The 27,682-nt window shown below is 39.9% G+C and overlaps 1 protein-coding gene across 1 annotated transcript in view; it reads right to left on the bottom strand.

Moving 5' to 3' along the window:
• Positions 1 to 488: 488 nt before the first annotated feature.
• The window catches only part of SLC17A8 (solute carrier family 17 member 8), a 43,097-nt gene continuing 15,903 nt past the window's right edge, over positions 489 to 27,682 (bottom strand). The window contains exons 7-12 of the mRNA XM_044277379.1: positions 26,736 to 26,875; positions 16,363 to 16,512; positions 14,408 to 14,540; positions 13,537 to 13,647; positions 2,390 to 2,517; positions 489 to 830 (exon numbers count right to left, since the gene is read on the bottom strand). Of these exons, the coding sequence (XP_044133314.1) occupies positions 489 to 830; positions 2,390 to 2,517; positions 13,537 to 13,647; positions 14,408 to 14,540; positions 16,363 to 16,512; positions 26,736 to 26,875 (1,004 nt within the window). The remainder of the gene's footprint in view (positions 831 to 2,389; positions 2,518 to 13,536; positions 13,648 to 14,407; positions 14,541 to 16,362; positions 16,513 to 26,735; positions 26,876 to 27,682) is intronic.

Below are 27,682 nucleotides of genomic sequence, written 5' to 3'. Positions count from 1 at the left end.
CAATCTTAATAAATGTCCACCATTGACTTATGTGTGGACTTCCTGTGTGTCAGGTGGAGAGTCAGAGTGTTTGTCCCATGACACAGCTGAGGAACAGAAGGGAGTGGATAACTCATAATTACAGCTACAAGCAAGGAGATTACCTTCACTACAACTTACATCATGTACCTTACTAATGAGCCAGAGAATAACAAATATTTTGGGAGTGATTCTTTAAACATAGAAATATTTAAAAAGACATAGTAGCTATTATCACGGTCATGCAGATTAACTTTGCATAGCATGAAAAGTAAGACAACCATCAAAGTGCACTATACCATGCAATGGCATAGGAGATCAATATGTTAAGTGGATAAACAGGGCGACATTTTCCACCTCTAACATTTAGAAACAGTCAACCAACCAAACTAGTTCCATAGCAATACAGTACTTCAATAGAGGTCTTGTTAACAATACTTCGCTTGAACATAATGACTGTTCTTGCAAAATTAGGAGTCCTGAAAATGTCCATTCTCGTAGTGGTAGGATGTCTGTTCATCATAGTCCTGGGTCATACCTTTCTGTTTCCTCCAGCCAGCCTTTCGAACTTCATTGCTATGAATGGTAGCACCATAACTGGTCTTTTTACTTGGACTATTGAAGGATTCATTATTCAGTTCAGTTTCTTCTGCCAGTTCATCATTGTCTATAATACCACATTTATCCTCACTAAGACTCTCTGGATCTGCCCAGTCCTGTTTATCTCCTGAAGCAAAAATGCCATAAAAGATAACCCCACTGTAGTGGACCATGGCAGCAATCAGAAATACATTTTGCCATTCTTCACGAGTCTACAAAGAAAATAAAGACAATATCATTAAATATATACTGATCAATTAGCAAGAAATAATCCATATTCGAGTTTCGATAAAGAAGCTTAGAATCAAACTCTTATCATACAGTGCTACACATGCAAGCTCTTACCACTTCCTCCCACCTCCACTTCAAAAACTTTTCTTGAATCTACTCTGTCCTCTGTGCATCAACAAAAATGCTTGCACATACCTGGGGCCACATCTGCCATTAGGCAGTTTATGACGGGGCACGGGCGCCTATGGCTCCAGTCTGTGAGGCAGTAGAATAGCACAGAAGGTCGCAATTACATCACTGCAACCTCCTGTACCAGGTCTCAGGTGTCATCACTGTGCCACCCAAGGCCCAGCGCATGAGGTCGCAGTGATGTCATCATGACCGTCTTCCCAGAGATGAGACTACTCAAACTGCAGGCCTGCATCGCAGATGGTGGCATGGAGGGGTACACAGGTGAGTATTTTTTTCTTATATATTTAAGTTGGCACCACTACAGCGGGGATTTTACTATGGGGGGAAAAGGGATACCATTATATAAAAAAACACTACATTATGAATTAACTATGGGGGACTACGGGGATGATGTATATATAAAACCAGTACAGAGGGGCATTATACTATAGAGAACAACAATGGCTCATTATAGTATGGGAGAACTACAGGGACACATTATGTTATTGGGAAACTACAGGGGCATTATACTATGGGGGAGGACAACAGGGGCATTATGCTATAGAGTGACTACAGGGGTGCATTATATTATGTGGCAACTACAGGGTCACATTATACTACAGTGGGACTACAGAGGCGCATTATATTATGGGAGGCCTACAGGGACACATTATACTACGCGGGGACTACAGAGATGCATTAAAATATGGAGGCATTATACTATGGGAGGACTAAAGGGGCACATTATGCTACAGGGGGACTACAGAGGCGCATTATATTATGGGAGGCCTACAGGGACACATTATACTACAGTGGGACTACAGAGGCGCATTATATTATGGGAGGCCTACAGGGACACATTATACTACGCGGGGACTACAGAGATGCATTAAAATATGGAGGCATTATACTATGGGAGGACTAAAGGGGCACATTATACTACAGGGGGACTACAGATGCCCATTATACCATGGGAGGACTAAAGGGGCACATTATACTACAGGGGGACTACAGATGCTCATTATACTATGGGAGGATTACAGGGACACATTATACTACGAGAGGACTACAGGGACGCACTAAACTACAGGGGGACTACAAGAGTGTACGCACTTATACTACAGGGGACCACAGGGAGTATTATGGCATTATAGTAAGGGGAACTGCAGGGGGCTGAGAAGATTATACATACTAGCTCTATAGTACATAGGGGCTACAGGGGGTGAGAGCATTATACATACTAGCACTACATAGGGTATTAGAATACCAGGGGAACTACAGGGGAGGCATTACACATATTGGCATGCAGTCATATCTGAATAACATCAGCATGTCTTATATCCACAATGACATAGCACTGAACTTTTACCTTATGCTTTGTCATGGCACCAACTATAAGTGGACACACCATCCCGGATAAGGTCCCAACACCATTAGATATCCCCATGAGAATGCTGGCATATCTTGGTGCAATGTCCAAATGGTTGACATTAAAACCTAGAACAAGAAAGTAATGTGGCTTTTAGAGACTACTAACTGCAGTACCTTATTAAATTCAATATAAATGGAATGCTATCAATTGCTATGTATAGGGATGAGCAAACTTCATATTTTGAAGTTCTCATCTTCGTGTTCGGGTTGTGGTATATGCTGAATTGCCTTTAGAGGCATTCCGTTATTCATTCAGTCATAATAGACGTCTATGGCCAGCATATCTGTCTAGTTTTCGTTATGCTGGAGTCCTCTCATGCATAACGGAATCCGGACGGATCCGTTATGCAGGCCACAGACTTCTATTAAGACGGAATTAATAATGGAATGCCTCTAAAGGCATTCCATCATGGAATTGCGTTATGGTTTGTGGTAACAGAATCCATAACATAAGTCAGCATATACCACAACCCGAACACGAACTTCAAAATATGAAGTTCGCTCATCCCTAGCTATGTACAATATACTGTATAGTACCACTATACATAAATTAGAAACTGTATCTGAAATGAAGAGGGGAATTACATGTTCACATAAAAACTTTGCATTTAGGCTAAATATTCTGGAGTTGCCTGTATTCACAAATTATCATAGAGACTTTTGCAGTTCTAAGAAAAACACAAAAATATACATACATAATAGCTGCACATATATGAGCTATACATCTAATAAATAAAGCTGAGTGTATGTGGGTGCATGTATGTATGTCCGCTAAAGGAATCCGCACCGTCGCATTTACAATCACGAAATTTGTACATGTACATCAGGTGTCCGGGAAGGTCTCAGCTCTCTAGGACGTACTGTTCCTGAGATATTCCCAAAAAATGCATTAGCCAATAGAAGCTTGGTCATGTGACTCTTATCAGCCAATAGAAGCTCGCAGGTCCTCCAGCCTCCACATACACAGTTTTACTCCAGGTTTCCATAACAACCCATACATTTTTCTTCACTGATGTAGGTGAGCTTTAACCTCTTGGGGACATAGGGTGTACAGGTACCTGTACACCCTGTATATTTCTGATCACCGCTGCGCGGCAGGCGGTCATCGGAACAGAGCACCTGCTGAAATCATTCAGAGTGCCTGCTGAAATCTCTGACCCCCCCCGTTTGCGATCTCACTGCAAACCGCAGGTCAATTCAGACTTGCAATTTGCAGCGTTTATGGGTCATTCCGGAGGGGATCGGCGCTGCCATTGGGTCTCCGTGCTGCTGTAATGGGGACCCGATGGCATGGAAGGCAGTGCGATGCCTTCCTTAGGCATCGGGGCTGCCTTCCGGTAAAGAGTCTGTGAGATCCAGCCCCCTGTATTATTCATACAGCCAATGCATTCCAATGCAGAAGTATTGGAATGCATTGTAAAGGGGATCAGACCCCGAAAGTTGAAGTCCCAAAGCGGGACAAAAAATAAAGTGAAAAAAAGTTCAATAAAAAGTTTTCCCCCCAAAAATGCAAAGTTTCAAGTGAAAAAAAAACAACTCGTCATTTTCCCCAAATAAAGTTAAAAAATTTTGGTGAAAAATAGGGAAAAAAAGAAAAGTAGACAGATTAGGTATCACCGCGTTCGTATCGACCAGCTCTATAAACATATCACATGACCTAACCCCTCAGATGAACACCGTAAAAAATAAAATAAAACTGTGCTAAATAAACAATTTTTTTGTCACCTTACAGCACTAAAAGTACAACAGCAAGCGATAAAAAAAGACATATGCCCACCAAAATAGTACCAATCTAACAGACATCCAGCAAAAAATGAGCCCCTACCTAAGACAATCGCCCAAAAAATTAAAAAACTATGGCTTAGAATATGGAGACAGTAAAACATCATTTTTTGTTTTAAAAAAGCTGTTATCGTGTAAAACTAAGTAAAAACCGTGTCCGTAAGAACCTGCTCTATGAAAATATCACATGACCTAACCCCTCAGGTGAACACCGTAAAAAAAATTAAGTAAAAATGGTTTTAAAAAAAGCCATTTTTTGTCACCTTACATCACAAAAAGTGTAATGGAAGCGATCAAAAAGTCATACACACCCCATAATAGTGCCAATCAAACCGTCATCTCATCCTGAAAAAAATGAGCCCCTACACAAGACAGTCACCCAAAAAAAAAAAAGTAAAACTATGGCTTTCAGAATGTGGAGACACTAAAGAATCATTTTTTTTATGCTTTATGTAAAACTGAAACAAACAACCCAAAAAAGTAGTCATATTTGGTATTTTTGCATCCGTGACAACCTGCTCTATAAAAATACCACATGATCTAACCTGTCAGATGAATGTTGTAAATAACAAAAAATAAAAACTGTGCCAAAACAGCTATTTCTTGTTACCTTACCTCACAAAAAGTGTAATATAGAGCAACCAAAAATCATATGTACCCTAAAATAGTACCAACAAAACTGCCACCCTATCCCGTAGTTTCTAAAATGGGGTCACTTTTTTGGAGTTTCTACTCTAGGGGTGCATGAGGGGGGCTTCAAATGGGACATGGTGTCAAAAAACCAGTCCAGCAAAATTTGCCTTCCAAAAACCGTACGGCATTCCTTTCTTTCTGCGCCCTGTCGTGTGCCCGTACAGCAGTTTACGACCACATATGAGGTGTTTCTGTAAACTACAGAATCAGGGCCATAAATATTGAGGTTTTTTTGCTGTTAACCCTTGCTTTGTAACTAGAAACAAAATGGATTCAAATGGAAAATCTGCTAAAAAAAAGTGAAATTTTGAAATGTTATGTCTATTTTCCATTAAATCTTGTAGAACACTTAAAGGGTTAACAAAGTTTGTAAAAATCAGTTTTGAATACCTTGAGGGGTGTAGTTTGTAAAATGGGGTCATTTTTGGGTGGTTTCTTTTATGTAAGCCTCACAAAGTTACTTCAGACCTGAACTGGTCCTGAAAAAGTTTTGCTTCTAAACTTGTAAGCCTTCTAACGTCCCCAAAAAATAAAATGGCATTCACAAAATGATACAAACATTAAGTAGACATATGGGGAATGTAAAGTAATAACTATTTTGGAGGTATTACTATCTATTATAAAAGTAGAGAAATTGAAATTTGGAAATTAGCAAATTTTTCAAAATTTTTGGTAAATGTGGAATTTTTTTTATAAATAAAAATTTATTTTTTGACTCAATTTTACCACTGTCATGAAGTACAATATGTGATGAGAAAACAGTCTCAGAATGGCCTGGATAAGTAAAAGCGTTTTAAAGTTATCACCACATAAAGTGACACTGGTCAGATTAGAAAAAAATGGCCTGGTCCTTAAGGTGAAAATGAGCCCAAACCTCAAGGGGTTAAAGGAAATGTGTCACCGGGATAATCGCTATTGAAATAAAGCCATGGCCTAATAGCACTTAGTACCTTATTTCTAGATGTGCCTTTGTTCCAGCAATAGATGTTTTTATCCTCTAAAAATTTGTTTATTTGGTATGCAAATGAGCCAGAAAGGTGCCCAGAGGGGCGTCACTCTTGCAGGAAGGAGCCCAGACACGTCCTCTGCCACAATGTGTCCACAATTAAAAGGCAAACTTAAAACCCCGCCTCCAGGTCCCAGTAAGCAATGCCCCTGATCTGGTTAGGCCACGTCCGCTCCCACTCATCAGCAGACAGAGATTGAAAAAATCAAGTTAAAAATCAACTTCTAGGTCCCGCTAAGCCACACACCCCCATTCAGTTAGGCCACGTCCCTTCACACTCAGCCAACAGGGATTGAAAAAATTAAGTTAAAAATCTACTTCTGTCAGCTGCAGAGGTGGGAGGGAGGTTGACTTTCTCCCTGCAGCTCAGACTCAGACAGCACAGTCTGCTGTCTTAGACTGAGCTGTTCAAAAGGACCCCCCCCCCCCCGATCCACTTAGGCCATTCCCCCTCCCACTCCTCAGCTGACAGGGATTGAAAAAATGGTTAAAAATCTACTTCTAGGTCCCACTAAGCCACGCCCTGGATTCGGTTAGGCCAGGCCCCCTCATACTCCTTTGCCGACAGGGATTGAAAAAATGAAGTTAAAAAAGGGAACCTGTCATGTGGATATTTGATTATAATCTAACTAATTATATACAATCATTAACTACTAAAAAGTACAAACCGGATTCCAAAAAAGTTGGGACACTAAACAAATTGTGAATAAAAACTGAATGCAATGATGTGGAGATGGCAAATGTCAATATTTTATTTGTAATAGAACGTAGATGACAGATCAAACGTTTAATCCGAGTAAATGTATCATTTTAAAGGAAAAATAAGTTGATTCAAATTTTCACGGTGTCAACAAATCCCCAAAAAGTTGGGACAAGTAGCAATAAGAGGCTGGAAAAAGTAAATTTGAGCATAACAAGAGCTGGAAGACCAATTAACACTAATTAGGTCAATTGGCAACACGCTTGGGTATAAAAAGAGCTTCTCAGAGTGGCAGTGTCTCTCAGAAGCCAAGATGGGTAGAGGATCAACAATTCCCACAATGTTGCGCAGAAAGATAGTGGAGCAATACCAGAAAGGTGTTACCCAGCAAAAAATTGCAAAGACTTTGCATCTATCATCATCAACTGTGCATAACATCATCCGAAGATTCAGAGAATCTGGAACAATCTCTGTGCGTAATGGTCAAGGCCGTAAAACCATACTGGATGCCCGTGATCTCCGGGCCCTTAAACGACACTGCACCACAAACAGGAATGCTACTGTAAAGGAAATCACAGAATGGGCTCAGGAATACTTCCAGAAACCATTGTCAGTGAACACAATCCACCGTGCCATCCGCCGTTGCCAGCTGAAACTCTATAGTGCAAAGAAGAAACCATTTCTAAGCAATTCCCTTCAGGGACCCTCTGGACCCGGGATTTAAATTTATAGGGTTCAGATAGCCGAACGGCTAATAGTTTCCCGTTTAAGGTCAAATTATAAAATATAACATTTATTAGATATTCATTAAAAAGAACGGGAAAATAGAAAAGAAAAGGTGTTTAAAATTACAGTGTTCTAGTGCATGGTGACAGTATACACTTGTTTTGTTACTGGTGTCTGCTTATATTTGCAGTTTTTCCCATAGTGTATTTAGATCCTGAGGAATAGAATCCTATTAAATTTCCCCTCCTCCGGTCTTATAGGATTGTGACAAGATGTTGCTATCTGTCAGCCCTGCACCGGAGTGAATAGAGTACATGTAACTCTATCCCTAAATTCCTCTTTAGGAACGAGTAACTGTTGAAATCGGTTACACCTAGTGTCTGCAGCGCACCAGGGCCCGATCACAATGCACACTACACTGATCTAAAAACCTAAACTTGCAGCTCCCCCGACATGTTTCACCACGGATGTGGCGTCTTCAGGGGCTATGGAGCTACTATCATTTCTAAGCAAGATCCACAAGCTCAGGCGTTTTCACTGGGCCAGGGATCATTTAAAATGGAGTGTGGCAAAATGGAAGACTGTTCTGTGGTCAGACAAGTCACGATTCGAAGTTCCTTTTGGAAATCTGGGACGCCATGTCACCCGGACCAAAGAGGACAAGGACAACCCAAGTTGTTATCAACGCTCAGTTCAGAAGCCTGCATCTCTGATGGTATGGGGTTGCATGAGTGTATGTGGCATGGGCAGCTTGCATGTCTGGAAAGGCACCATCAATGCAGAAAAATATATTCAGGTTCTAGAACAACATATGCTCCCATCCAGACGTCATCTCTTTCAGGGAAGACACTGCATTTTTCAACAAGATAATGCCAGACCACATTCTGCATCAATCACAACATCATGGCTGCGTAGGAGAAGGATCCAGGTACTGAAATGGCCAGTCTGCAGTCCAGATCTATAGAGAACATTTGGCGCATCATAAAGAGGAAGGTGCAACAAAGAAGGCCCAAGACGATTGAACAGTTAGAGGCCTGTATTAGACAAGCATTCCTATTTCTAAACTTGAGAAACTGGTCTCCTCGGTCCCCAGACGTCTGTTGAGTGTTGTAAGAAGAAGGGGAGATGCCACACAGTGGTGAAAATGGCCTTGTCCCAACTTTTTGGGGATTTGTTAACACCATGAAATTCTGATTCAGCAAATTTTTCCCTTAAAATGGTACATTTTCTCAGTTTAAACTTTTGTTCCGTGATTTATGTTCTATTCTGAATAAAATATTAGAAGTTGGCACCTCCACATCATTGCATTCAGTTTTTATTCACGATTTGTATAGTGTCCCAACTTTTTGGGAATCCAGTTTGTACTTTAGATGTATTCACTTACTGGTGTGACAGATGGTTACCTCATAATATACACACAAAGATGCCACATGCCAAATGCTAATGAGCTGATTTGAGTCCAGCGTGATGTCATTGAGTCCAGCGTATATTTAATTCAAAGCTATAGCCACTCCCCTGCCCACCTGCTGCTGATTCCTATGGAAACAAACTGTCATTCAGCAGCAGGTGGGCGGGGAGAGTCAGGAGCTCATGAATATTCATGACTCATCATTATCAGCTGGAGATTTTCAATACAAGATGTTGGCAGATTGACTGGGTCAATTAAAGAAAGTGACCACAGCATTTTGCTAAGAGAATCAGTCACTTATTTATGTTGCCCTTAGTTAGGACACCATAAAACTGGTGACAGGTTCCCTTTAAAAATTAACTTCTGGTCAGCTGCAGGGGTGGGAGGGAGGGTGACTTTCTTCCTGCAGCTCACACTCAGACAGCACAGTGCTTCTAAGAGTGAGCTGTTCAAAAGGACATCCTTGTGTTCGTCCAGGCCCTGCACCAGACAGAGGACAGGGAGTCTGAAAGCCGGGCTGTCCAGCCTAAAACTGGACCTCTGATGGTGTGGTGGTGTGCTGTGAAACGCACTGTTAAAGGGGAAGGCTGCTGTAAAGGTCAAAGTTAAGGGGGTGGGCTGCTGTGGAGGTCCAATTTTAAGGGACTTGGCACTGTGCGGGGGGGTCAGTGTTAAGGGGTGGGGGGCTGTGGAGGTCACTGTTTTTGGGGCAGAGTGCTGTAGATGTCACTGTTATAGTGGATAGTGTTGATATCTTTTAATGACATACACAAACATTAAATGATGTAGATTAAATATACCTGGGTCCTTCAGCTAGTTTAATATATAATGTGTGGGGAAAAAATCTCACCACTGGGGGAAGGGAGTTAATGGGGTGAGCTGCTTCATTCTAACCACTTAGATTGGTCAATGAAGACACAGATAAACTATTTTGCTACATAACCAAGTCATGTCAAGCGATATCATCAATAGGGACTACACAGGTTGTTAATGAAATAAAATGTTGGCTAACCCAACATCAGGTCCCATGTCAGCTTAAGAAAGGGTGGCCTGTACCAAATTTATCTTAGTAAGAAGTATAAGATAGTTGGAAGGGAGTATGAATGCAGAATACACAGAGCTTGCTGGCAGTCTGTAGCCATGGAAACAAATTGATCTGAATAGGAGCTGTATACATAAAGTCATAGGATATTTATAATAATAATAATTATCTATATATAATATTATTCCTGTTGCACTGGTGCCCCTGACTTGCTCCTTTCAGCGAGCATAGGCACTGCACTACTCACAGTCTTGGTGACCAAGACCGTCCACATCTTCTGCAGTTATCTGTGCATCTACTTCAAAGGCCTCCAGGTCTGCTCTATAGGTGGCCTCTTAAAGGGCCAGCGTTCATCCAAATCCTTCCCCAGCCAATGGCTGGGTATCCCTAGGTATTTAAGGCTATGTCTCCAGCAGTGTGTTCCTAGTCTTTAGTTACCAGCAATGGTGTGAATCTCTATCTGACTACTTGTGTACCATACTCCTGTCTGGCAACCAACTCTGACTTCTAGCCACCAGCCCTTTTTCTACTTTTATGTACTTTGTATTAAATTATAATATATAGTATTTGTATACTAATTATAATACTGCCTTTTCTTTTCCTGGGATGGTTGGTGAGTTGCTGTAGTTTTTTCCCACAGCTCAGTACATCTATAGGTGATTACATATTACATCTACAGTACTTTATTTACAGGAATATATAAAACTGAAAATAAAATCTGATTTAATTGTATCAAAAATTATGCTAAATGTATTTGCTAAGATATCTTAAGAAATACAGTTTAGCATCACTTTTGTTGCAATCAGTGGTGTACCTACCATATAGGCAGACCACGCAGCTGCTATGGGACCAGTGAGAAAGAGGGGCCCGAAGTGGAGTAGAGGCCCCGCCCCCTAATTGCTCCTGTCTATCTTTCTAAATCTAAAGGACCTTTGATGATGTCATCACAGGTCCTGTAAGGGAACTGCACAGTGTAAAGTGTAGTTCCCAGGTTAGAACAGTGCATCATCTTCAACATCACAGGTCCTGCAGAATCTAGCAAAGGAACTGCACCAAAAATGGTGTAGTTCCTAGGTTTAAAAGGTACATCTGCCAGGACCTGTGATGACATCATCACAGGTCCTTCAACCCCTAACAGCAAGTATTAGAAGTTCACAATCAGCTCTGCATTCATCCATACAGACTGGACTGGAATGGAGTGGTAAGAGGAGGTCCTTCACTTCTACCCATTTACAATATATCTGTACACACTTCATCTATTATATCTCATACCTAACATATCAGTACACTGCTGTATTTACTATATACCTGTACACACTGCATCTATTATACAGTACCTCGTACCTCACATGTCAGTACAGGCTATATATACAATATATCTGTACACACTGCATCCATTATACCTCATACCTCACATATTACACTACTGTATATACTATATACCTGTACACACTGCATATATTATTCCCTGTAACTCACTTATCAGTACACTGCTGTATATACTATATACCTGTACACACTGCATATATTATACCCTGTACCTCATTTATCAGTACACTGCTGTATATATTATATACCTGTACACACTGCATATATTATACCTCGTACCTCACTTATCAGTACACTGCTGTATATACTATATACATGTACACACTGCATGTATTATACCTCATACCTCACATATCAGTACACTGCTGTATATACTATATACCTGTACACACTGCATCTATTATACCTCATACCTCACATATCAGTACACTGCTGTATATACTATATACCTGTACACACTGCATATATTATTCCCTGTACCTCACTTATAAGTACACTGCTGTATATACTATATACCTGTACACACTGCATATATTATACCTCGTACGTCACTTATCAGTACACTGCTGTATATACTATATACCTGTACACACTGCATATATTATTCCCTGTACCTCACTTATCAGTACACTGCTGTATATACTATATACCTGTACACACTGCATATATTATTCCCTGTACCTCACTTATAAGTACACTGCTGTATATACTATATACCTGTACACATTGCATATATTATACCCTGTACCTCATTTATCAGTACACTGCTGTATATACTATATACCTGCACACACTGCATATATTATACCTCGTACGTCACTTATCAGTACACTGCTGTATATACTATATACCTGTACACACTGCATATATTATTCCCTGTACCTCACTTATCAGTACACTGCTGTATATACTATATACCTGTACACACTGCATATATTATTCCCTGTACCTCATTTATCAGTACACTGCTGTATATACTATATACCTGCACACACTGCATATATTATACCTCGTACGTCACTTATCAGTACACTGCTGTATATACTATATACCTGTACACACTGCATGTATTATACCTCGTACCTCACATAACAGTACACTGCTGTATATACTATATACCTGTACACACTGCATGTATTATACCTTGTACCTCACATATCAGTACACTGCTGTATACACTATACATCTGTACACACTGCATGTATTATACCTTGTACCTCACATATCAGTACACTGCTGTATACACTATACATCTGTACACACTGCATCTATTATACCTCGTACCTCACATAACAGTATACTCCTGTATACTCTATACATCTGTACTCACTGCATCTATTATACCTCTTTTGTGTGTCAGGGCTGTTTTGTAATCCCAATCCAGCCCTGATGGCATAAATTATAAAACGCAGCAGCAAGAATAGTTCATGGAACAAAGAGAGAGGCCTGGAATGGGTAGTTGGAGGGGCTATAAAAGGGGAATGGGGGCCCAATTTAGATTATTGCTTTGGGGCCCAGTGATTTCTATGTACGCCCCTGGTTGCAATACAATAATATTACATCCTTAGTTTTACATTATCTCTCCATACAGACATAGGCTAGGTATAAAAATGTTCAGATGCCATAATTATGATCAGAAAGATTATTTGTGTATAATGGCAGCCCCTGGCATCCTTGCTCTGTGATTTACTAATCTGCATCACATTGTTAGCATGGCAAGAAAACAACACAGCAGCGGCAATATTATATATATATATTCGAAGATCAGATTCCCCAGCCGGCTGATTACCCAGATGTTATCAGGCACAACATTCATTAATTATAACAATGCTCAAATATGTGTGCCTTTGTCTGAAATTAAAACAGGAGGCAACACTGATGGACATTTAATTACAACTAATTGTATCTTTTTCAACATCAGTGATAAAGAATAATTAAAATGGATGCAATGCGGGTAATTATGACTGTTCAGGATGGATTCATTCAGGCAGTAAGTAGAAAAGAAAACTGTTAAAGAAAACTGAACTAAAACAAATAAATTGGCAAGTGCACAACAGTAATATTTAGTAACATCGTAAAATAGCAATAAAAACCTTCAAATAACTGTGACTGATCTAGAGCCAAGCTTGTAAATAGATTTTATAACTCTCAATGTTACAGCTAATCCATGTGAAAGACAGATAGATAGATAGATAGATAGATAGATAGATAGATAGATAGATAGATAGATAGATAGAGGATATGCATTCTGATGTATAAACCTATTTACTATTAAAGTAAACTTTGTCCTTTTTGTTAATAAAGATTTTATAATTTTATACTAAAGACCTAATAATAACAAACATATAAACCGTAAATAACAATAAAAATGATCTCAATAACAGACCAGCAGCCCTTACCTGATATAGCAAAACCACTGAATCCTACAGCAAGGATGAGAAAGGAAATTGAAATGGCCTTAGTATGAGAGTAGCCAACCACCAGAAGAAGCGTGGCCTCCATTCCAAACCCTGCGCATAAATATGACAAATTTATTAATATATGTAGTTAAATGGTCATTGAGTTCTGGTAAAACGTGTAATATGTCATATAAAAAGCTTTGATTGGTGGTGGTCTGAGCACTGACACATCCACCAATCGTTAAAATGAGGAGAAAGAAGTGCTCGTATATCACACTCTCTCTCCTCACTGCAGGAGATGGGCTCAATAGAAGGCTATGGGATTGTGTCACCACTCGGACCTCCACCGATTGAAACTTTTGATACGTCTATCAATATATGTCTAGCAAAAGTTTTACCAAAAATCTTTGACCCTTTAAATGGGTTATCCAACCCTTATAATGTCCCCTCACACAGGTTGTACTTACCTTGCTCTCCGGCACCTGCGTAGCTTCTGATGCCATCGGCAGCCGCTGCATCAAAACATCCAGCAATGTGGGGGGGCAGCCAATAGCAGGCGATACTAGGAAGGCTTGTCCCCATCGCGGCCTGCTATTGACAGAGAGATGCAGTGGTGGCCGTGCGAGCATCAGAAGCGACGCGGGTGCCAGGGAGCAAGGTAAGTACAACCTGTGTGAGGGGCCCGGGCCTTAGAGGGCATTATAGGGTTTGGATAACATAACATGAAACCATTTACTGTACAGGGACAAATGTAAATATTACAGTAAAGTATTAAACTCTGAGACAATTGCTCACATGCTTGCCTGATGTTTTTTTTCTGTAGTATTAATAAATATATAAAAAGTACAAAGAGAGGAACATAATCTAATACCTCCACAGTTCATGATTTTTCTTACAGTTGTGGTGCTCAGTATCTGCTTGCTTCTTAACATATCTGCCAGCTGTCCTCCAATGGGTACAATGATTGTCATTACCATGTGTGGAACAGCAGAGAGCACACCAACCTAAGAAACAGAAGAGAATATTAGTTATGCTCTTACAGCTATAAAATCATTGATTTAGGGTACTGCTAAAAAAAAGACTATATAAAAATAAATGAATGTCTTAGGCTACTTTCACACTAGCGTTCGGGTGTCCGCTCGTGAGCTCCGTTTGAAGGGGCTCACGAGCGGACCCGAACGCTTCCGTCCAGCCCTGATGCAGTCTGAATGGATGCGGATCCGCTCAGACTGCATCAGTCTGGCGGCGTTCAGCCTCCGCTCCGCTCACCTCCGCACGGACAGGCGGACAGCTGAACGCTGCTTGCAGCGTTCGGGTGTCCGCCTGGCCGTGCGGAGGCGTGCAGATCCGTCCAGACTTACAATGTAAGTCAATGGGGACGGATCCGTTTGAAGATGCCACAATATGGCTCAATCTTCAAGCGGATCCGTCCCCCATTGACTTTACATTGAAAGTCTGGACGGATCCGTCTGAGGCTATTTTCACACTTAGCTTTTATATGCTAAAATAATGCAGACGGATCCGTACTGAACGGAGCCACCGTCTGCATTATTATGATCGGATCCGTTCAGAACGGATCCGATCGAACGCTAGTGTGAAAGTAGCCTAAGTTGAACAGTCCTGTGTTAGTCCAGAAATTGCCTGTAATTTCATATGTTTCACCCAGAATGGGTTATTAAATTTAAAAAAGGCAATATAACTTCTGAGGAAAGAAGAACTGGGAAATTGGTAAATCTTTTTAATACTAGCTGACCTGCCAAAACTTATTTCCAAGCCATCAAAAAACTGCAAGCCTCTCTATTGCATTTCACGTTTTACTTCATTTGGGGTTTACTTCAAAAAGTTGGACGGGATGTACTTTGCATTGGTGCCTTTTGGGGCAGATATCATTCATTGATTAAGTTTTATAAAATGTTTGTGGAGGAATGCAAAAAAAAAGAAATTCCACTGTTTTAAAAAAGGGACATTTTTTTAGGGTGAGATGACTTTTTTTTGTCACTAAACTTTAATTAACTTAATTTAACTTTTTTTTGTCCCCCTAAGGGAATCAGTGATCTCTTGATCTCTTACATAATACTTTGGAAAGCATAGTATTTAAAAGCACTATTGCCTGTGACTGTTAAGACCCCTTTACAAGAGCTGACTTTTCAGGCAATTATCGGAAGCGGACTGTTTGTTCCCTAAAATTGCCTGCTTGTCAGAGGAGGTGTGAGCTGCATTTACATCCAGCTATCATCTCCTCTGTATGGGAACGAGTGATTGCTACTGTGATTGCTCGTGCCCATAGAGAATCATTGCTTCTGGTAAGCAGATTGCTGTTTAGGCAGAAAGATCTACTGCCTAGAAACAATGATTTAGATCAGGGATGCTCAACCTGTGGCCCTCCAGCTGTTGCAAAACCACAACTCCCAGCATGCCCTAATAGCTGTAGGCTGAGCAGGGATACTGGGAGTTGTAGTTTTGCAACAGCTGGAGGGCTGCAGGTTGGGCATCCCTGATTTAGATGATCAAAGCAGTGATGCTTTCACCTGAAGAGGCATTTGCTCTTTCAAGTGCAGACATGTGCTCCAGCAAAAACATCCTTGGATGGACATGCAAAGACCCATGCAAAAGTAGGGAGTGACAATGCAAGTTATTAATTCATTTTTCCCCCTTTAAAACACTGTTCAAACTGGTAAAATGATTCATTTCCTATAAGGAATAATGTATATGGGACCTTGCTTCTTGGGACAACCTTTCTAAGTTTAAGATGCACTTACTCACTAGGGTTGATGGTTATTTTTGATCCTTAAATTAATACTTTCACACACTAAAAAATATATGCACCTTACTAATTGGGAAGCCAAACACTTCTTCAAAGTAAGCCGGCTGGCTGATCAGCAATAAATAAAAGGTCCAGCTCCGGCAGAAATTTGCCACTATGATTGCATAGACTGGCATTGAGGTAAAGAACTTCTTCCAAGGTGTCTTAAATTTCTGAAATTATACATAGAAAATTATTAAATGTGCGTTAGTGCGAGAGTGGAAGCAATGTATTAAATTGTAAATTACAAGTATAGAATTCTTTATATTTGTGAATTAATGGTTCTCAGTATCACTACGTGCAGTCAGTGAATGGAACTCTTCATTATTTCTTTCCAAGGAATAAAAATCTGTCTTGATCATGTGATGATCACACGGGGACGTGGCACAGAGCTCTGATATCTGTACTGTAAGACCTCTTTCACACGGGCGTCCCGGATTTGCTCCAGATGTGCTGCGTGTGCATTGCAGGAAAACCGCGCGAGTAGGCACGCAATTGCAGTCAGTTTTGCACGCATGTGAGAAAAAACTGAATGTGGTACCCAGACCCGAACCCGGACCTCTTCACTGAAGTTCGGGTTTGGGTTAGGTGTTTTATTCATTTTATTATTTTCCCTTATAACATGGTTATAAAGGAAAGTAATAGCATTCTTAATACAGAATGCTTACTAAAATGTGGATTAAAGGGTTAAAAAAATAAAGAAACATTAACTCACCTCATCCACTTGATCTTGCAGCCGGCATCGTCTGTTTGCTTCTTCTTTCAGGACCTGTAAAAGGACTTTTGATGACGTAATCGCACTCACCACGTGGTGAGCGCGGTGACGTCAGCGCAGGTCCTGCTGAATGAAGATAGAAGATCCTCATCAAAGGTCCTTTTGCAGGTCCTGAAAGAAGAAGCAAGAAGAGGATGCTGGCTGCCCAATCAATTGGATGAGGTGAGTTATTTTTTATTTTTTTTAACCCCTCCATCTCTATTTTACTAAGCATTCTGTATTAAGAATGCTATTATTTTCCCTTATAACCATGTTATAAGGGAAAATAATACAGTGAACACACTTTAATGGGGTTTGTGGTTGCTTTCATCCCTATCATCTAGCAACCATGCGTGAAAATCGCACCGCACTTGCTTGCGGATGCTTGCGATTTTCACGCATCCCCATTTATTTCTATGGGGCCTGCATTGCGTGAAAAACGCAGAATATAGAACATGCTGCGATTTTCACGCAACGCATAAGTGATGCGTGAAAATCACCGCTCATCTGCACAGCCCCATTGAAGTAAATGGGTCCTGATTCAGTGAGGGTGCAATGCGTTCACCTCAAGCATTGCACCCGCACTGAATTCTCGCCCATGTGAAAGGGGCCTAACTGCAGCGAGCTGTGCATCTGTGTCTGTCACATGACCAGCACCAATTTGTATCCAAAATGAAGGCTTCCAATTCAATAATTTCAAAGAGAAATCTGGAAAAAACATTTTAAGCAAGGTATATTAAAAATGTAAAAACTTTTCATGACACAATCTTTCAAAATATACAAATGTTTTCTTTGCTGAAATTGTTTCCTATTACTAACATGCATATTATTTCAGACTACTACATACTTATATTAAAGGGTTGGATCACTTCACTAAATGGCATTTAGGCGACATGCACATGACCGTATGGGTTTTGTGGTCCGCAAATTGCGGATCCGCAAAAAAAAAAAAAACGGACGACGTTCCGTATGACATCCGTTTTTTTTGCGGATCCTTTTTTTTTGCGGATCCATTGTAATAATGCCTATCCTTGTCCGTAAACTAGAAAAAAATAGGACATGCACTATTTTTTTTGCGGAGCAACAGAATGGACATACTGATGCGGACAGCACCCGTTGAAATGAATGGGTCCGCATCCTATCCGCAAAAAAAACGGATTCGACACGGAAACAAAATACGGTCGTGTGCATGAGGCCTTACCATGTAGAGAAAGTTAATACAAACACTTAGTATTGTTATTATCCATATTTCCTCCTTTTCGGGCTGGATTCATTTTTCCATCATATTATACACTGCTTGTTTTCATGGTTACGCTGGCCAGGACCACAAGAGTGTGCATAGGCCAGAACTTTTTCCTATAGCGTTCAAGCACTGCCACTGGATTGCAGGGTGGTTGTAAGCATAGAAACAAGAAGTGGCTCAAGTGAGACAACCCCTTTAATGATCATTCCTCAGAAAAGCTTATTGACCAGAAAATTATTTTTCTACTTTGTGCATGTTCCAGTTTAACGACCAAAACTTTTTTTGTTGTTGTTGGGATACCAAAATAATTTTTATGGTGTTTTCATGACACAGAGATATTTATTAATATGTTTTAGATAATATTTTGTTTTATTTGGGGTAAGGCTACTTTCACATTAGCGTTTTTGCGCTTCCGTTACAATAATACAACCGCATGCATCCGTCATGAACGGATCCGTTTGTATTATGTCTTATATAGCCATGACGGATCCGTCTTGAACACCATTGAAAGTTAATGGGGGACGGATCAGTTTTCTATTGTGTCAGAGAAAATGGTTCCATCCCTATTGGCTTACACTATGTGTCAGGACGGATCAGTCTTGCTCCGCACCATATCGTGGACAGAAAAACGCTAAAGGCAGCGTTTTGTTGTCCGCCTCCAGAGCGGAATGGAGACTGAACGGAGGCAAACTGATGCATTCTCAGCGGATCCTTTTCCATTCAGAATGCATTAGGGCAAAACTGATCCGTTTTGGACCGCTTGTGGGAGCCCTGAACGGATCTCAGAAATGGAAACCAAAACGCCAGTGTGAAAGTAGGCTGTATAACAAAATAAAAAAAAACAGTTTTCAAATACCACACCAACATAATTTATGAAAATAGGTTCCCTAATTTTTGTTGGTTGTTTTAATACCTAATAAGTATAGTCTTACCTATATCTGGCAGGTATGGTGATGGGGTTGGCTTAGGTTTATTTGCATATTTTTTTTAACCTGCATTGTGTGTATATATTTCTTACATAATATGAAGATAAAATGGAAGAGGTCGGCACTCCACTTATAGAATCACTCTGAGAAACAATTTATTCATAGGCTGAGTATATAATAATACATAATTCATAATAAGATATAAAAAATGAAAAAATAAAAAATAAAAATATTGAGCAAATCCACAATAACTAATAAAAACACAATAACTGTAATAAATCGAGGGGGGGGGCAGTTATAAATAAATAGATAAATAATCAATGAGTTGGGATAGATATCTGAAAGTCGATCCAATTCACTCTATGTTCAAGGTGTATTTTACCCACAATAGCAATTCATATTTCAGATATCTCCTTATTTATATAACTATAAGTGGCATCTCTCACATCAAGTTGTTGCTACGACTTTATATTGATAAGTGCCACCTGTTGTATTTTATTTGTTTTGCTTGATGTCCAATAGTTCCACTGTAATTGTGCACATGGGTTTTGTCCCTTTAAGTCAACACCGAGTGGACTGTCATATGTCCTTCTATTGAACAGGTATTGGTTATATGTTGATTATATCCACTGAAGGCATAAATGTCACTTGTTACATGTTGTGAGGCATTCTCATATATTCCCATGTATGGGGTTTCATATAGGTGTCCATTCAAGGGTTAATGACCAATATTTCAACTGAACACTTTGTGCAAAAAATTACTGTAGCTTTGTTAATTATTTCCCCGCAATGTGTACACAAGTTAGGGTCCATTCACACGTCCGTTTTTTCTTTCCTGATCTGTTCCGTTTTTTGCGGAACAGATCTGGACCAGATCTGGACCCATTCATTTTCAATGGGTCCTGAAAAAAATCGGACAGCGCAATGTGTGCTGTCCGTTTTCGTTGTTCCATTCCGCATGTCCGAAAAAATATAAAACATGTCCTATTCTTTTCCGCAAAAATCGGATCCTGGTACAATACAAAGTCAATGGATCCGCAAAAAACGGAAGACATTCGTATGTCATTACGTATGTCATCCGTTTTATGCGGATTCCGTTCCTGGAAATGAAATCCTGCAAACAGAAACATTTTTTTTTTCAATTTTTTTTCAAAGAAATCCAAACAACTTTATTTGCTTATTGAAATTTATACATGTTTCCGTTTTTTGCGGATCCGCAAAAAACGGATGACATATGGAAACATTTTCAGGAACAACGGATCCGCAAAAAACGGACCGAAATTCGGGATATTGAAAAATACTGACGTGTGAATGTAGCCTTAAATAGATATCCTTACTCACGGCTTTGTTGTTAAGGGATAGAGGTCTAGTGCTTGTCCCACAGGGTCTCAGGCACTGCAATCTTACCTCCGAATCTTCCCTCCCGCCTGCGAGTAGTAGACTCAGCTCGTGCACTTGTGTGAGGTGACTTGTACGTTTGTAAGAGGCACAATCAGCGTGCCACGTGGTATATAGAAGCCAGCTTCAGATGAGAACAATCCTGGAGCACTTACGGTATGTCATCTGTAACGACTTTAAATACCCTGTGGGTTCATGGGATATTGAGGTCATGATAAAACTTGGGATGGATTCATTCAGAATTTTGATCTACACGGTTTTCACATTTCCATAGCCGGTATATAGGGATTATTTGCCAACAAATAGTAAAATGATGCACATATTTTTCTTACAGCCAACAATAAAAATTCAAAAAATATAAAAAATCGCCCCAAAAAATAGTTGCGGTTTTGATGCTGTTCTCATGTGCTTTTTTGTTAAAAAGGTTCCAAAATGTATATAGATAATCATATTAATGTTTTTTTATGTCTGAATATATATAGCTAATAGTAAACCATATAACATCATCCTAAAGAAATATATGCGATTTTAATGCAAATTCATGCAATTTATTTAGAAAAAGGGGGCATGGAAATATGCATTTCACTTATTATGCTATATTGGGTTCTATATTTTTGGTTTTTATATTATATATTGTACATTTTTTTCTTCTCATCTAGGTGGAATTCAGTTTCAAGATGGAGTTCAGCTAGGATTCAGCTGTAAAAGTGAAGATCTGTGGGTGGCGGCCTACCGCCAAGGGGGGACCGAGCACCATTAATTGGTACAAAACTCGGCCCTACGTCGGCGAGGGGCACCCACCCAGGACTACAAGAAACCGAACAGCTCCAGCTCGGCATTCAAGACCCCAGGTAATATTGAGTTGAATTCAAAGATGATTCTTGATTCTATTCTAGACATTCTACTTAAATGGTCCCACCCTCTCCAATGTCTATCTACTGTTTCTAAAGCAGCATATATTATTCCAGTTGGCTCTTTATTATGTGTTTGTTTGAAGTGGTCAGATAGCAAGTGTTTTTCATACCTGTTCTTAATGTTCGCAATATGATCAGAAATTCTCTTTTTAAGAGTCCGTTTTGTTCTGCCTATATACTGTCTATTACATGGGCATTACATTATATATATGACGTTCGTAGAGTCACATGTTAAGAAGTCTTTTATTGCATGTACATGTGTGTTAGTTGTAGATTCTATTTTTATCGTTCTTTTCTGAAAAGTGGTAATTTTGCAGTTCGCGCATCTCCCACATCTGTGGAATCCTGCAATGCCTGCCCACTTTTGAATGGATATATTCTTTTTATAATTTTTCTTAATGGAAGGGGCTATTTTGAGTCCCAAATTTGGGGCTCTAGTGAGTGTGATTTGTGTGACTCTGTAAACTAGTGGGCCTATAGTTTTGTCTTTAAGGATGTAATGCCAATGTTTTTTTGTATTGTGTGTTGTATAGTAAGGTCATTCTTACTGTTTCCTCTTCCAGTTTATTTGGAGGGGTGATGTTGTCTTTAAAGAAATTTACCCTCTCCATATTCCATACTTTAGTTCAACGCATCGTCAATTGCCGACTGTGGATATTTTTTCTTTAAAAATTGTTGCTTCATTTTTTCGGCTTCTTTTTCAAAGTTCTCTTCTTTTGTACAATTGCGTTTAATACGCCAAAATTGTCCTAATGGGATATTCAAGGACCATCCTGGCATATAGCAGCAATTATATGAAATATAACTGTTTTTGTTAACTAACTTTTGATAAGTATTACAAATTAGATGTTCATTTTCTACTGTAATTTGAAGGTCTAAAAATTCTATTGATAAATTGCTTATGTTTGATGTGAATTGTAAATTATATCTGTTAGTGTTTATTTATTTTAAAAACTTTTGCAGTTCATCTTCACTCTTGCACAATATAAAAATTACATCATCGATGTTTCTTTGCCAGAGCACCAGGTCTGTCCCCAGCTTGGGAGCTATAACCTCTTGCTCCCACTCCGCCATAAATAAATGAGTGTAGTTGGGGGGAAACCTGGTGCCCATGGCAGTACCCTGTATTTGCAAATAATAATCAGTCCCAAAACAAAAATAATTATGTGTTAGGATGAACTGTACACCTTCCACCAAATATTCTATTTGTTCCAAGGGTAGTTGATTGTCTTTTAGTAATTGTTTTTTCCATAGCTTCAATTCCTTGTTGGTGGTCAATAATGGTGTAAAGCGAGTGCACATCCAGGGTTCCTATTAACCAATGCGGCTCAATTTTCATATTTTCTATAGTCCGAATTATTTATATGGTATCCTTTATATATGTTAATGTAGGTTGCAGTAGTTTGTCAATATATTGTGATAAATTTGAAGTGAGAGAATTGATCCCAGAAATAATTGGGCGTCCTGGTTTGGATACAGTGGGTTTTTGTGTAGTTTAGGCAAACAATAAAATACAAGCAGCCTCTGTTGTGTATTAAGTATAAATTTGTGCTCATGTTCTGATAAAACACCTTTCTCTAGACCCTTATCACAGTATTGTATAAGCTCTGAATAATATTTCTTAGTGGGAACATTCTTCAGTTTTGTGTAAATGGTTGTGTCCATTAGTTGTCTATTACATTCCATATTGTATTTTTCAGTGTGCAGAACAGCAATAGTTCCCCCCCCCCCCTTATCGGCCTTATCGGGCGGATAGTTATTCTCTCTTGTGTTTGTAGTTCTTTCATTTCTTTCATTTCTGTCCTCGTCAGGTTATTATTTATTTTATTATATTTATCATTCATTTTTCGAATGTCATATTTGACATTTTGGCGAAATGTAGCCAATTCCTCACTAATCTCCTGTCTTGGATACTTTTTTGACTTATCTTTTAGTTCTGTATGTTGAAATTTGTCGAACTTTATCATTTGTTCTCCTGTTGTTATTGGGTTTTTAAAAAAATATTTTTGAGGCATAATTTTCTTATAAATTTTTCCACGCCTATGTACAGTATATGTCAAATTTATTTAATTTATTGGATCGTGCAAATCTCTAGCCCCTTATTGAGTAGGCTTTTTTGTGTCTCAGGGAGTACTGTAGAGCTTAAATTAACTATCTGATTATCTTCATTTTCATCAATCATTATCTGTTGTGTCTTCTTCCTATTTCTCCCTCCCCTCCGTAATTTTTTCTTCCCCTTTCGTATCTGTGCGGTGTGTAGTCATGTCTCTGTGTTTGATTGTTCGTTATTTGGTACGGTGTCCTCCGTGACAGTAGTGGTTTGTGCTGTTGATGTTGATATGCTCTGAAATTCTGTTCCTGAGACGTGTGTCTGTGTCTCAAATTGTAGTTATGTACTACTGGTGATTTTAGTCGGTGTGTCCGTGCTGGTAATGTGGTGATCTCTGACGGATACGTGTTTTGTGATGCGGTGGAGTTTTGTCTAAAAAATGTTGTTCAGCTAAAATTTCAAACCTGTTGATAACTGGTATTGGGTAATTGTTCTGCATATTTGGGTTAGATTGCTGTTCTTTCTTCTAGTATTGATTTGACTGCAGATTAGAGTGAGTCCCCTCTTTCTGATTTTCTCTAGAATTATTTTTGCATTTTTTTGTTTTTTTTTATTAATAATCTCTTGCCGAGCTGGAGCTGATCGTTTCTTTTGTAGTCCTGGGTGGGTGCCCCTCGCCGACGGAGGACCGAGTTTTGTACCAATTAATGGTGCTCGGTCCCCCCTTGGCGGTAGGCCCCCACCCATAGATCTTCACTTTTGCAGCTGAATCTCAGCTGAACTCCATCTTGAAACTGAATTCCACCTAGATGAGAAGAAAAAAATTTACAATATATAATATAAAAACCATAAATATAGAACCCAATATAGCATAATAAGTGAAATGCATATTTCCATGCCCAAGTTTTATCATGATCTCAATATCCCATGAGCCCACAGGGTATTTAAAGTTGCTACAGATGACATGGGTGCTTAACCACTGAGGAAGAAACAGTGAATGTTCCGAAACGCGTTTGTGGTTTATTTGCCCCCTACGTATGGACACTGTAAGATGGACTGTTATCTATAATCAAGCTTAAACAACATATGGAGCGCTCCAGGATTGTTCTCATCTTAAGCTGAAAGACGGACTGCTGGCTTCTATATACCACGTGGCACGCCGATTGTGCCTCTTACAAACGTACAAGTTACCCCGCACAAGTGCACGAGCTGAGTCTGCTACTCGCAGGCGGAAGGGAAGATTCGGAGGTAAGATTGCAGTGCCTAAGACCACGTGGGACGCCACGGCAAGCACTAGACCTCTATCCCTTAACAACAAAACCATAAGTAAGGATATCTATTCAGTTAAAACATTATTAACCTTTGAATGGACACCCCATACATGGGAATATATGGGAATGCCTCACAACATGTAACAAGTGACTTTTATGCCTTCAGTGGATATAATCAACATATAACCAATACCTGCTCAATAGAAGGACATATGACAGTCCACTCGGTGTTGACTTAAAGGGACAAAACCCATGTGCACAATTACAGCGGAACTATTGGACATCAAGCAAAACAAATAAAATACAACAGGTGGCACTTTATCAATATAAAGTCGTGGCAACAACTTGATGTGAGAGATGCCACTTATAGTTATAGGGAGGGATCTGTGGCTGACACTGTTACAGGGGGGATCTGTGGCTGACACTGTTACAGGGGGGATCTGTGGCTGACACTGTTACAGGGGGGATCTGTGGCTGACACTGTTACAGGGGGGATCTGTGGCTGACACTGTTACATGGGGGATCTGTGGGTGGCACTGTTACATGGGGGATCTGTGGGTGGCACTGTTACATGGGGGATCTGTGGGTGGCACTGTTATATATGTGCCATCCACAGACCCCCCCACCCTATAACAGTGCCATCCACAGACCCCCCAGCCCTTAACAGTGCCATCCACAGATGTCCCCCATAAAACTGTCATCCACAGATTCCCCCCACCGCTCTAGTGCTGCAGTATACAAATATAAAATGTCTCATTCAATTAAAAGTGATTACACATGCCCCCTCACTCATAATATTACCGAACATCCTAACAGCTTCTGTACAACTTCATTCATAAAGTAGGCGGCGCAGGCACGTGACATCAGGGAGTTACGCTGACGCCAGCCCAGCCTGCCTGCATTCTACAGAAGCTGTTAGAGTATACGGTAATATTAAAAGTGGGGGGGCATGTTTAATCGCTTTTAATTGAATGAGACATTTTATATTTGTATAGTGCAGCACTGGAGCAGCGGGGCCGGGCTACAGTGACTGCATTTTGTGGGGGTGCGTCTTATGGGGCGAAAAATACGGTACAGCATGTAATTTTTCTTTTTCATTTAGCAGTTTTCTATAGGAGCCACAGTTACAGGAGAAAACAGCCCCTATGTGGTAATTTACACATGCAGAGCTGCTCAGGGTCTGCTAAGACACAGCAGCTCTGCTATGACCAGAGAACACACATTATAAATCTACTTCTGTCTCCTCTTACAGCCAGGCACTCAACTTGTTCCTGCCAGAATTGTAGAGCATCTTTAGGCATCACTGCAGATCCAGGACCTGCATCACCCACTGTCAAAAGTAAGTGAGCAGTCATTAAGGCATTAAACATTAGTATAATTAATATGGTTAGCCTCTGAGAAATAAAAAAATGAAAATAAAAATAAACTCCATGGCTATTCCAAAAGAATTTAGTGTGTTTATTCACCAGATAGTGACGTTTCAGTCCTCTCAATGGGACCTTTCTCAAGCAGTGACAAAAGAATAAACACACTGAATTATTTTGGAAGTGCCGTGGAGTTTATTTTTTTAAGTTGGTGGATCGCCTCTTCAGCCGCTGGCATTCCATATTCACACAACTACTGCTGTGCTGCCTACCATACATTTCTTTAGCCTCAGCTTAGCAGGCAGGAATAAATGGAAAAAATATGACTTTGCGAAACTAGACATCTTTATTGATTGATCAAAATGACTCTATTAGTAGACACATAACTGCACATACTGCATATAACCATAGCACTCTAAATAAATGTCAATGACGAGTACCCTTCCCACAACATAATATATTCATATTATACTTACACTAGTTGTAACTAAGCTACAGCCTTCTCCAATGCTGCTCTCAATGTATGACCTTTCTTCAGCAGTAATGGTAGGGTGTGCAGCTGGGCTCTCTGTGGCATGCAGCAACCAGAACACGTACCAAATCATTCCGAACATTCCTGCATGGAGCAAGTTCATCTATTAGTATGTTTGCTAAAAATGAATATATTTACTCAGCGCATGATAAATCTTACTAAAACATGCATGAATCTATACAATGCTGTTTGTAGGGGGTTGTCTGGTTTAGAAAGCCATTTACAAATACTGCATAATGGAATTCATAGCTAATATAAGCAGGGGCGTACACATACGTTATATAAGGTCCCATCAAAAAACAAAGAAATCATCTGCTAAAAGGGTTTGCCCAAGGAAACTACCCTCTTTATTGTCAAGTTAAGGACAAACTGGGCAAAGGAGATAACAGACACCCCAGGAACATTTTTTAACTGTTGAACAAGGTCTGATTTACAGTAAAATTAAAGATGATCTGTTAGATCGCCGGATCTGTCTGTTTTAGAAAATACTTGCATTTCCCATAAAATAACAAGTATGTGGCATAGATTCTCAGAATGCTCTTTTGTCATTCCTTTGGTATCAGGCTAGGGCTACACGACGACATTTGTCGCACGACAATTTTTATAATGATAGGCTATGGTGTTGCACTGCGACTGAGACATGACAAGATGGATCCAAGATGGATTTTTCTGTGACTGTCCCGTCGTAGTCGCAGCATGTCGCAGTGCGACACCATAGACTATCATTATAAAAACTGTCACGCGACATTGGTGTGACACCAATGTCGCGCGACACATGTCGTTGTGTAGTCCTAGCCTCACTCAAGGAAATGTCTGAATAAACTGATAACTCGTTGTTACCATTCCCCTGGTCAATGTGGTGTCCATGCACAGCCGACCACTGCCAGCACT

This window comes from Bufo gargarizans, chromosome 2, assembly GCF_014858855.1.
Source record: "Bufo gargarizans isolate SCDJY-AF-19 chromosome 2, ASM1485885v1, whole genome shotgun sequence".
Lineage (NCBI taxonomy): Eukaryota > Metazoa > Chordata > Amphibia > Anura > Bufonidae > Bufo > Bufo gargarizans.
This window is presented reverse-complemented; position numbering and strand designations above follow the sequence as displayed.